The sequence below is a fragment of the Mus pahari genome, chromosome 20 (assembly GCF_900095145.1).
Source record: "Mus pahari chromosome 20, PAHARI_EIJ_v1.1, whole genome shotgun sequence".
NCBI lineage: Eukaryota > Metazoa > Chordata > Mammalia > Rodentia > Muridae > Mus > Mus pahari.
In genome coordinates this window covers 34,745,503-34,758,267 of record NC_034609.1, presented here as the reverse complement: position 1 = coordinate 34,758,267, position 12,765 = coordinate 34,745,503, and the positions used below count along the sequence as shown (strand labels likewise).

The following is a 12,765-nucleotide window of genomic DNA, read 5'->3' as shown; positions in this document are numbered from 1 at the left end:
TTTTTTCTTCTTGAAAATATTACAAGTTTTATTCTCCATTCACCAGATGATGGCTCATCCAGAAATCAAGACTACAATGATCAGTCAGAATAAAAGATCTCACAAAAGAGATGAAGTGTGCACACACCCATCCATTGCCAGGCAGGCCTGCAGTTCACCTCTACCTCAGAGGGACTTCAAAGCCACTGCCCGTCCCAAACAAGAGGAAAAGAGGAGGCTGGGGGTGAGGGGCACTGAATCAACCATGTCTTTATTACAAGATTGTGAGGTGACAGATTTGCTGATAGGTGGACAGATACATAATAAATTCATAAGTCAATACAGTGAATAGTAATTCCCAAGATAAATACTTTACTAGTCTTCCACAACTCAGAACGAATGCAAAAGGTCCACAATGAACCCAATAGAAAATGCTTAAATAAAAACACAATCTAGCTATGTGAGTTCCCAATGCTGTCTTACTAATAATGGCTTTTATTTCTGTACAATATAATTTATAAAAACATCTGGAGGGCTGGCCCGGTGGTCAAGAGCACCAGCTGCTCTTGCAGAGGACCAGGGTTGCCAGCATAACACAGCTCCTCACAAACCTCCCACAAATCTCCAGTTCCAGAGGACTGACACTCTCTTCTGACCTCCAGAGGGATGGCATGCGCATATACATACACCCACTCACGCACAAAGTAAAATAAATCCGTTTTTAAAGTTGTCTGTTCACTCACCCAATGCACCCAGTAAAATATGTTTTGGGGTTTTTTTTGTTTCATTTTTATTTAAAATTGTAATAAAATGTGTGCAATATACATTTCAAAAATAAATATTCAGCATTTAGACGTGCATTCACACGGTGGGACGATGTAAGTTTTTAAACATTAAATATAACTATATGTAATATTTAATTACATATAATATACAATATTTAATCATGTAAATATATAATAGATACTATTACATATATAATTATATATGATTAAATATTGAATATAATTAATTTTAAATATTACATATATTGTGGTTGAGTTTCGGGTGACTTTATATATTTCGCGCTCCCCAACCCCTGGGACTAGACCAGACCTCCGTCCTAGTGCCTTTTGTTTTTGGCACTTCTTGAAACTGCGGAACTGAATACAGTAAGTTTCCCCCTTGAAGATGCGGTTCCTTGAAGATGTAGAAGTCGCATGCCAGCCGAGGAAGTGGTCTTGACAGTCCCCTTCAATGCGCTCGCATCCACCAGCAGCCGGGCACACCTGGTGGTCACGCCCTCTACCTGCCCAAGGCCACCTGGCGGGCGACGCTCAGCGGCTTGCGCTTGGGGCTCGGGTCCCCGCGGGCCAATGGGGAGGCGGCTCTGGGCACCAGCCGCGTCCCACCGAGTGGCCAATGAGAGCACGGCATGCAAATGAGCAGGTGCGGTGGCGGCCGGCCCGTTGCGGCTGCCCCGGCTCCGGAGATAGATGTTAGAGGCGCACTGGGCGGCCGCGGAGCAGACTGCCGGGCTCCGAGATCCGAGCTCCGCTCTCCCGCCATGGCCCCCGCTCCGCCCCCCGCCGCCTCCTTCACGCCCGCCGAGGTCCAGCGGCGCCTGGCGGCCGGTGCCTGCTGGGTCCGCCGCGGGGCCAGCCTCTACGACCTCACCGGCTTCGTGCGGCATCATCCGGGGGGCGAACAGCTGCTGGTGGCGCGGGCTGGCCAGGACATCAGTGCCGACCTGGATGGGCCACCTCACAGACACTCGGACAACGCCCGCCGCTGGCTGGAGCAGTACTATGTGGGCGAACTGCGAGCGGACCCTCAGGTACCAGGCGGCCCCGGGCACACCCGGCTCCCTGCCTCACACCCCTCCCCCAGTCCGCCACTTTAGAGAGCTCAGATCACCTGCCCTCTAGGAGAACGCAAGGTGACAGCCGCCACCCTCACTTCCCTCCGTTTTCCCAGTTTCTCTCCAGGTAACCGGTCACTGACACCCCCTTATCCCCATTTCCCGTTCCTATCACCAGGAGCTTGATGTTCCAGCGCTACCCCCTGACCCGGCTGCATCCTCCTTCCAACATGTCCCTTCTGCAGCCCCCTGCCTCCTGACAACTTCGACTCCTGTTTCTGGCTCCAGCCACTACCACCCCCCCCCCTCTTTCTCTCTTCCTTTTCCTTTATCAGCCTTTCTGGTTTCCTTTCTTGTTTCAATAATAGGTTCCTAGGCTCACCTGGCCTCAGTTTCCCCATCCCACCACTCTCTTGGTTCAAAGAGACACAAAGCCAAAGCTCTGCTCTGCTCCCTTCAGGGGCTCCCGTGGGCGAGTGAGTGGGGGACCCAGTCAGCATTTTATTGATTCTATTCTCCAGCCCCTGGTTTTATTTCCGTCCTAAACAGTGCTGTGGGTTTGAAAGAGTGAAATAAAATACACGAACCAGCTTGCAAAGGAGAAGTCGATACTTCTAACCCATACTACGATAAATTCGGTACTGCTGTGTGGTACAGGCTCATCTTGGATTTTACAATCCATCCTGGGTGTGATTCTCCTTTCAGGATGTGGAAACAAGGGTTCAGTGAAGTTCTGTAAATGTCTGAGGTCAAACAACTAGGTAGTACAAAGATCAAGTGTTTCTTACTCCAGAATCAAAGTCGTCTCCATCCCAAGGGTTGGGGGACACAGTCTTATCCACAGAGCTCTTGGTAGACTCAGGTTGGAGCCAAGCTAACTCCTGTTCTCAAGCCTGATAGCAGGACTGGTGACAGTAAGGCCACCGTGATCAGGTGTGAAGCAACGGTTGGTCCTGGTTGCTCACTTTCTTTCAAGTGCTTTTAGATCTTTAGATGAAAGGGCATGCTATCCACTGTTCCAGGAGACACCTCTTACCCATCTTGCCTAATCCTTATCTCTTACTCAGTCACTTACTTGGTTCTTAAATGGGTTGACAACACTGTGCCGGGCACTAACAGACATTGAACAGAAAATGATTACCATTTTCATGGAGTGAACAAGTTCATAGGGACCATACTACGGTCATGGTCATTGTTTAATTACATTCATTAAAATTTATAATATTTGCATTCTGAGTCTGGGTGAAGAATCTGGAGAGCAGGTTCAGTAAGAGCTACCTTGAAGAAAGTGACATTTTCACCAAGAGCTAATTGAAGATGGAGCTTAGCCAAAGTGATAAGAAGAACATTCCAGACAGAGGAATAGCTTGTATTTAAAAAAAAAAAAAAGTGTCACAGTCAAGAGACCACAATGGAACCAAGGTGACCAAGGGCTGGCAGGTCAAGTGAAGAAAGAGGTGGGAGCTAAAAGTCATTGGGGCTTGATCATATGAGCCTCAAAGGCTGTGGTTACGGGTGGGGGGCTTGACTTGTGAGGCTAAAGGACTTAAGCCGGAGAGTGGTGTGGAAAGATTTGCATCTTCGGAAGGGTATCCTTGCTCCAGTGACAAAGAGTGGAGTGAACTCCAGTGGATGTAAGGAGACCAGAGAAAAGGCATAGTTTAACCACCATGACCAGGAGGGAAAGGAGATTTCATAATAGAAGATTTGAGAGATTTCGTAAACTGTCCAGACTTGGCATCTCCAATGGGGAACCCAGAACAGTATAGGAAGCTGGTGTTTAGCGTCAGGTCTTGCTGACAGACCGGAAGCTTACCCTCCACTGTGAGAAAGATTGCTACAGAGATCAGCAGGCAGTTAGGATCAGAGCACTGGCGACGGCCAGGCCTATGAGGGTACATGGACCTGCCCTGTATTGTAACTGTGTTCTGTGTTCTGATGAGAGCCTGAGGGTGTGGCCTCTCTACTCAGTACCATTCTGAATGTCACTCCCTCCCCTGCGATGGATGGCCCCACCTTCCTGCTTTGCCAACCACCCAGCATCACGATTTGGTGTAGTTTCACCTTGCCCTGCCTAACCCCTAGGGTCAGAGAGAACCCAGAGGCAAAGCCAGTTCACCCCGGCTTTCTACACCTGCTCTTTACCTGTTATATCCCCAAGTCCCAGTGTGGTCATGTTGCAAACAACCAGATTTCTAGGCCCCAAACTGAGGGTACAGAGAAAACTAAAATCTAAGAGTATACCTCCAGGCCCACAGACCTGATCTGGCCAGCAGCCGAAGTCACCTACGTTCCAGTTGCCTGTTGCTCGGTTGGCAGAGTTCAAATGTAGAAAGTATAAGATTCTCCTTATTTTAGCTTATGTTTTTGGTTTGTTTTTGTTTTTGTTTTGTTTTGTGTAGTGCCTTGTTATATAGGTCAGGCAGTCAGGCTGGTCTCAAACTTGAGATCCCTCTGCCTGGGCTCCACAAGTGATGGGATCACAGGCATGTACCACTAGACCAGGCAAGGTTCTCTTTAAATTGAAGGAGACAGGTAGGTAGTCAAAGGAGAAATTGGGGGGCGAGGTATCCATTAAAAGAGATGACTAGAAAAGTCCTTTTAACAACTTCCATAGTACCTTCTCTACCTCGCTCCTCTCCTGCTGAACCAGGGGTGTTGATACCCCTGGAAGTTAAGAGCCCTCTCCTGATGTGTGAGGAGCAGAAAGTGCTAAGAAGTACCTCTGTTTCCCCTCCCCTAGGGACCCTTCTCCACCCTAATCGTTAAGTGGGGGCACTCTGTGTCTTCTTCCATAAAGAAGGCTCACCCCACTTTTTCCCCTGTTCCCTACTTTGCCACACCCCTATGTACACACTGTACACACACACGCGCGCGCACACACACACACACACATTCACACTCACACAAAAGGCACACACAGAGAACAAGTCAGACTTGTTTGAGTTAACATGCTGTGGGGTAGGGGAGATGAAAGATCTGTAGCTGATCGGGGAAGCTATCTCACCACCCCTGGCTGACGGAGGCCGGTGGGATCAAGCCCCTTAGCCCAGGCACGGAGAGCAGTGCTCTCCCACCTCTGGACATGAAGCCCTGTTGTGAACACCACTTCAAAAATAGAAGCAGAGCCGGTGAGTGGCTCGGTGGGTAAGGGCGCTTGCCACCAAACATAATGACCTACCTCAGTTGGATCCCTGGAATCCATACTGTGGAAGGAGAGAACTGACCCCTGCCTCTGACCTACCCCTGTGGACTCTGCACTGGCACATAATAAAGTAAACAACTTAAAGAGAGAAACAGGCAATGAAGGGACTTAGTGTGTAAACCTCGTCCAAGACCATAGACGTTTTGTCACCTATGTCACCCCTAGACTTTGGTCACCTATGAGTCACTGACAGACACCCCCTGAGTTATGACCTGGGATAACCATCTCTAGATAGGCTCACCTTTTTGTTTAGCATTTACTGACACTGGGTGATAATACCAATGTAACCATGGGTCTTTTTTTTTTTTTCATTTCTGTGTTTGTTTGTTTGTTTTGTTGACACCAGGTCTTTCTATGTTGTCCTGGCTGTCCTGGAACTCAATGTGCAGAGCAGTCCAGCCTCAGATTCACAGAGATCCACCTGCCTTTTTCTCCAAGAGTCTGGTTTTAAAGATATACTCCATCACACTCAGCCTTACATATACTTTTAAAATAAATATAAAATTGGGGGAGGGGGGCAGAGACAGATATTAGGTAGCCCAGCCTGGCCTCAGATTCACTACGTAGCAGAGGATGACCACGAACTTCTGGTCTTCCCACTGCTGCCACCCAGGTGCTGAAATTACAGACATGTGCCACCATGTTCGGTTTAGGCCGTCCTGGAGACCAACCCTGTGCATGCTAGACAGGCAGGGCACCAACTGAGCTGTATTCCCAGCCCCAAACTTAAAATGAGAAAAATTGTCTCTTTGTATCTCCTAAAAGCCATCACGGGTACCACTTGGATCACACTATAGGGAACACTGAAGCATTCTGTGGGACAGCTCCTGAGACTAGTGAAAGAAGTGAAATTGTGTATAGAAAAAAACATGTAGAGCTTTTTCTGGTGAGAGTTACAGATTTCATCACAGCCCACATCAGGTCCTTTTCAAACCACAAATTTGACACCCAGGGGAACGATAACTGTCAGGAAGAGACCTGCGTTTCTCCTACATCATAGGCCTGGAGGGTTCTCACTCAGGAGCTGGTGGACCTGAGCCATCTGCCTGAGAGTACTCCTCAACTCTCCAGACTGTAGCGCGGAGGTAGGCATATGTCTGAAGGATGTGGGGCCATATCCGAGTCACATAGGATGTGTCTCTGAGTAGTTAAAAACGCAACAGTTCCTACCACCTGTGGTTCTGCTAGGTTTTGTAATGTAGGCTTAGAATTTCAGGGTCTGAGTGATTAAATGGGAAGAGAATCTAAATGCAGGAAGCCCTTAGGGTCCCCTCCCTTCTGTAAAGCCTTGGGACACCTCCAGCACCGTCCTACTTGGAGATCTGAGCTGGGAGAGCTGGTAATCTATCTCCACTTGCGTCCTGGGGTGGAGATAAGAAGTCGGCTTGCTGAAATCCACTGTCAAGAGCTTCCCAGGAGGGCCTGTCTGGTCCAGAAAAGGTCACAATCCTTTCCTAACTGCTCTGGCCTGCTCTAACACTAGCAAATCTTACCAGGAGGATGAAACCAGGGCCAACTAGGAGCATGTCTGTAGGCCCTGCCACCGATTCCACAAACAGATCCCAAGAGTGTTTGCTGGCATTGCTTCAGATTGGATTTGAGAGCAAGAACTGAGGAAGAAGATCAGAAATGGAACTCTTGGGAGTCGAAGAAGCACATGAGAGTTATTTCCTTCTGAAACATTGCCAGGAAATACCCCAAACCAATGCCTGAGTGGCAGCTGTCAGCCTTGCTAGCCCCGCTGCTTGGTGTCTCACCTCCCTAATATGACACATTGTGTTCACGCACATGTGGTTTTTGTTTACTTAGACAATTAGCATATCCCCCCCCCCATTGTCTCTACAACCTACCTCGCTGTTGAAGCAGCCTTTGCCAGGGTCTCCTGAGCCTTGGCTACCATGGCTCTGGCAGCTGGTTCTTACCCTCTCTTTGCTGGCCTGGCTGCAGTCTTGAGGCTGACCCCTGCTGGGGCCTCTCAGCTACTCTTGGATACCTGATCCTTTTGGTTTTCTGCCTGAATTTGTTTTTTTTGGGTTTTTTTTTTTTTTTAATTGCTACTGTAACAAAATGCCACAGGCAGAGATTTAAAGCAACTCCGATGTAGACATGGCGGCATTCTTTCTAGAGTTTCTAGAGGGCCCTGTCTTGCCTTTTCAGCCTTCCAGGGACAACCTGTGTGCCCTGAGTGACTAGTGGCCAATGTCTGACTGTCTTAGCTTCAGCTCCATCCTTACATCTCCAACTCTGACTCTTCTGTTTCAGTCTACCACTTACAAATGCTTTTAGGGTTATATTGGGTGCACCCAGATAATCCTAGATAACCTCCCCAATTCAAGATCCTTAGCTGACATCTGCAAAGTCCTTTTGACAAGTAAAGTAACATAGTCACAGACTTCGGGTCCTGGGACTCGGATTCTGGGAGGGGAGGGCATCCTTCTGCCCACTGTGCCCTGTGTATCCTTGGTCACCACCTCTGAGTGGTGCTGCACTCTCTTGCTTTTCCTCTGCCAGCAAAGTGGGAAAGGCTGAAGACAACCCCGGATCTTCGGCCCAGTGGGTTTCAGCGAGCCAACTTCTCATCCCCACTCCACAGTGGAAGTGAAGTTACCAGCTCTCCACGGTTGCAGCTCAGACCTCCACGTTCCGTTGTGCTGGAGATGTTCCAGGGCTTTCTGCAAGCACCTTTTAACCCAGAGGAAGATGTAGGGGCTCTTCCAAAGCCTGCAATGAACCCTTGCCTCCTCCCAGCCGACAGCACCTTTCAGAGGTGTCTCTGGCCTAACCTCCATCATGACTAGATGGGTTTTTTTGTTTTGTTTTGTTTTTGTTTGGTTCCTGCCTCTGAGTTTCCCCTGAAAGGCGGCATGCTCTCTGCATGGTGGCTTCCTTCACTCAGTTATTTCCCCTGGGGATACTCAGCATTCCAGTCTCTAACCACAGCTAATCTCTGGTGCTTGCCCTGACCTAGAGAGTCCTGTCACATTCACTACTGTAGCAGGCTCCTGGGCAGGTCACTTCAGTGACACTCATTGCCTGTGACACTTCCAATTGATAGCTTATGTTGTGTCAGTCTTCAGTGGCTTCCCATGGATGACCCCATGGTTTTGCTCTGTATAGATTCTCTTATATCTCTCTCTTCAATCTCTCTCTCTCTCTCTCTCTCTCTCTCTCTCTCTCTCTCTCTCTCCCCTTTCCTTCTCTCAAACACTCACAGCATTTTACCTAGACCTGCTTCACAGCCTTTACAACATTCTTTTCTCAGGGTTTCTTCACCACCCACCTTGTCCCTTGTCTATGAAGCTGCGAGCTCTCTGAGGCCGGCACATGTCTAACTCACCTGGATTTCATTAGGACGCACTGGTTCTTGCCAACAGGGACTAAGCCAATGAATGGGCTGCTTGGAAAACTGGGCTGTGTACGTCACTGAAAAGACAATAATTCAAAAATTGAAATGTACAAAATGTATCTCCTGCTTACTAGCTACTCGGGCTATTGCATCCCTTGTTTTTGCCTTTGCCCTCCACTTGTTTCAGCCAAAACGACTGGAACATGTTCCTCACCCAGACTCTGCTGTTCACTTGTCCTTGGCCTTCTTGCAAGGGATAAAAGTGAAGCTGACTATAGGAAATAGCAGCAGAGCCGATGTGGTGCACACCTGTAACCCTGGTGCTTGGGAAACTAACACAAGAGCGTAGAGTTCAAGACCAGCATTGACTATGTAGATTGACTGAATTTCAATGAGAAAAAAAACCAAAAACCAAAACGTTCCAACAACCATCCATTGGTTCTGGATGTAGTGTTATGCCCTAGAATCCCAGCACTTTGGAGGCAGAGGCAGAAAGACTGCCACAAGTTCAAGGCCAGGGAAAGCAATTGGGATACCACCTTGCTCGTAGGATGTGACTGGTCCCCCAGTGGTTCTTAGTGCCTGGATGATATACAGAGGTGACACAGGCTGCCTACATTTTGATTTACCTCTTCTGATGACTTGCCATGGAAATTTCTCTAGGGCATGCGGTCTCTAGGCTCTCTCTCTCCCTTCCTCTCTCTCTCTCTCTTTCTGTGTGTGTGTGTGTGTGTATCTGACTCTTCCCCCCCTCAGATTTATTTGTATCTTATATGTATGAGTGTTTAGTCTGACTCGTATGTATGTTCATGTGTGCTACACAGAGGTCAGAAGAAAGTGTCAGATTCCCTGGAACTGGAGTCACAGTCATGCCATGTGTGTGGTCAGAAGTGACCCCAGGGCCTCTGCAAGAGCAGCTACTGCTGATCCATCTTCCAGCCACCAGGTAGTAGTGGCTCTCGGCCTTTCTTCTCTAACTGGTGCCATCTACGGTGGGCAGACAGCTTTATCAGTCTCCCTACCTGTCCTTCTCTGCAATAGAAAAAGTACTGTCAATAATAAAAAAGGGGGCGTGGACAACAAGCCCAATGCCCAGAGCACTTGAAAAGCTTATGGCTGAAAAATATGAAGCCCTGACTTTGTGTTTTATACCGAGGAGTGATTTCCCCAATGCATAATTACAGGAATGCTTTGACTTCCCGTTTTGACAATATATCACGTGGCATTTAAATAGTGATATCAGATAAATCAATTTCGGGGGGATTTGCTTTGATATATTTGAACCACCGTGTATACAAGAGGCCTTAACAGTCTCTTATGGGAAAGCTGGCAGAAGTTCCGCTGTTATAAGTACACTTGGTTATATAGAGTGAGCCAGACAATCAACAACATATCTGGTTGATAATTACCTAAGTGAATTAGTCACAATTTCTTCTTGCACAGGAAGAGGAGGTAGGATTCTGTTTTCTGTATTCTTCTCTGTCTGGTAGGACTCCTTAGTATTGCTCAATATTGCATGATATGGAAGTTTCCTAATAGAAAATGAGTCAGAGTTTGGCGGGATATTTCTTTAAATGTCTGGTTTAGTTTATGAATTCAAATACTATAACTCCCTTACTTGTCCCCTCGTGGTCCCTGTTCATATGTAATCATGAAAATATAAGACTGGGATGTGTCTCACCCATAAGCTCAGCATGGTGGCGCATTGCCTGTAATTCTAGCACTGCAACAGAGGGGAGGTAGAGGCAGGAGGATCACACACACTTGCACGCACACACATGCATGCACACGCACACACATGCATGCACACAGACACATGCACACACACATACACACATACATGCACACATACACATGCACACAGGGAATTTAAAGTTAGCCTCAAACATGATTCATAAGATATATAAGATTCTGCCAAAATAGAAAGAAAGAAAAAAAGAAAGAAGAGAGAGAGGAAAGAAAGAAAAGAAAGAAAGAAAGAAAGAAAGAAAGAGAGTGAGCGAGACAGAGAGAGAGAGAGAGAGAGAGAGAGAGAAGAAAAGAAAAGAAAAGAAAAGAAAAAAGAAAAGAAAAGAAAAAGAAGAAAGAAGGAAGGGAGGAAGGAAGGAAGGAAAGGAGAAAAAGTCTATGATTTAGGCCATTCTTTACACATGAATATCAAAGAAAAGACTTTGGGGTTTTTGTAGTTGGTGTTTGTTTTTGTCTTAGTTAAGGTTTTACTGCTTTGAATAGACACCATGACCAAGGCAATTCTTTTTTTTTTTTTAATTTTATTTATTTATTTATTATATGTAAGTACACTGTAGCTGTCTTCAGACACTCCAGAAGAGGGAGTCAGATCTTGTTATGGGTGGTTATGAGCCACCATGTGGTTGCTGGGATTTGAACTCCGGACCTTCGGAAGAGCAGTCGGGTGCTCTTACCCACTGAGCCATCTCACCAGCCCGGCAATTCTTATATAGACAACATTTCATTGGGGCTGGCTTACAGGTCCAGAGGTTCAGTCCATTATCATCAAGGCAGGAGCATGGCAGCACCCAGGCAGGCATGGTGCAGGAGGAGCTGAGAGTTCTACATCCTCATCTGAAGGCTGCTAGCAGAATACTGGTTTCCAGGCAGCTAGGATGAGGGTCTTAAAGCCCACATCCACAGTACCACACTTACTCCAACAAGACCACATCTACTCCAACAGCACCACACCTTCTTATAGTGCCACTCCCTGGGCCGAGCATATACAAACCATCACAGGTTTTAAAGTGTGTGTGTGTGTGTGTGTGTGTGTGTGTGTGTGTGTGTTTTGAGAGAGGGTCCATATTGCTAAGTCTGACCTTGAACTCCTGACCTGCGAAGTGCTGATGTTACCATTGTCCTAAGTTACCATGCATGAGTCCACTGTTTGTTTTGTTGCTGTTTTTTTTAGGACAGAGTCTTGCATATAGCTCAAAGTAAGCTCAAACTCAGCTCAACATCTTCCTGCCTCAGCCTCTCATGGGTTGGGATTACAAGCACATGATGCCACACCCTGATTATTTAATTATTACAAGGCCTGCACTCTGAAACTCCCTACATTGGAATAAATGTGGCTTCTATGATCCCATTATTGCCCCAGGTCAGGGTGAATGCCAGATCAGCCTGGCTTCCTGAATGCTCTCCTTTGACCCTGGCAAGTCCTTGAAAGTGCCAAGTTTAAACATGATATGATACAAGGTGGCATTACAAAACAAACAAAACCTCAGCTGGTTCTTGGATCTAAGTAGAAGAGACGTCAAGTTCAAGGATAAAAAGGTCACAGTGAGTCTTCCTTATGAAGACCAGTATTTCACAGACAGTAGGGTGAGGGATGGAGACTGGCTATCCTTTCAAACAGGGAAAGGACACTGGAAGCAACATACGTAATTTCTTAGAAGTGCAGTAGCAAGCAATGGGTCCTAGTCCATATCTAACTCTATCCTGAGCACTTCCCAGCAGGGCTAGCTTTAATCTGAGGACCAAGGACATCTTCTGGTCCCCTGATTCGGGTTAGGGTCATTCAGAGGTCTCAGCTTCTAATTAACTCTCACTGTTAATAAGCCTGCGTGTGTCAGTTCCTTATTTGCACTGGACTTGTGAGTTCTCTTTACCCTCACTGACATAGTGAAACGTCCTCTATTTTGACCCTGATTTCCCCCCCAAACCCCCTTTGCGTTGTGTTATATCACCTACAGTCAGATAATAGCAATCTCCAACCATTAGAGATGGGGCTCTTTGCCCAGGGCCTGGGAAAAGCTACAGAAGGAAATGGTCAGTAATTGAGCAGGACCTGGGATAGCGTCAACCTTCAGCTTGACGAGATCTGAATGCAGCTAGGAGGTAAGCCTCCAAGACTCAGGTGAGGGATTGTTTAGATTAGGTTAGCTTCTGGACATAACTGTAATGGATTATCTTGATTATCTGACGGAGACGCTCCACCCCCTAAAAGGGAGCCCTGCTCTTCTCTGGGCTTGGATCCAAGGCTGCATAGAAAGAGGAAGCTAGCTGACAGGGGGATCTGAGCTGCCTCTAATCCTGGCTGCGGGTGCAGTTTAGCCAACTATTTCAACTCCTTGACTGTCCTGCCAGGATGGATTGTACCCTCAAATCGTGAGCCAGAATAAAGCTTTCCCATTCTTATATTGTGTGCTCATCTGGATATCTTATCACAGCAACAGAAAAGTAAGCGACACAGAGGCTAAATCTCCGTGTCCTCAGCTAGTAGGTGTTGGCGTGGTAAGGTGGTTTTGCTGCACACTTTGTGACTGGAGTCTTTAGGACTTAGGTAGAAGACCTGGATGCCAATAAACCTTACAGAACTAACAGTAAGATGACTTAAGTTCATTTGGCAATAGAGGGAGAGAGGGGAAGAGAGAGAGAGAGAGA

The 12,765-nt window shown here is 47.2% G+C and overlaps 1 protein-coding gene across 1 annotated transcript in view; it reads left to right on the top strand.

Moving 5' to 3' along the window:
• Positions 1-1,462: 1,462 nt before the first annotated feature.
• The window catches only part of Fa2h (fatty acid 2-hydroxylase), a 51,887-nt gene continuing 40,584 nt past the window's right edge, over positions 1,463-12,765 (top strand). Inside the window, exon 1 of the mRNA XM_021220656.1 lies at positions 1,463-1,795. Coding sequence (XP_021076315.1) covers positions 1,526-1,795 — 270 coding nt within the window. The 5' untranslated portion in view covers positions 1,463-1,525. The remainder of the gene's footprint in view (positions 1,796-12,765) is intronic.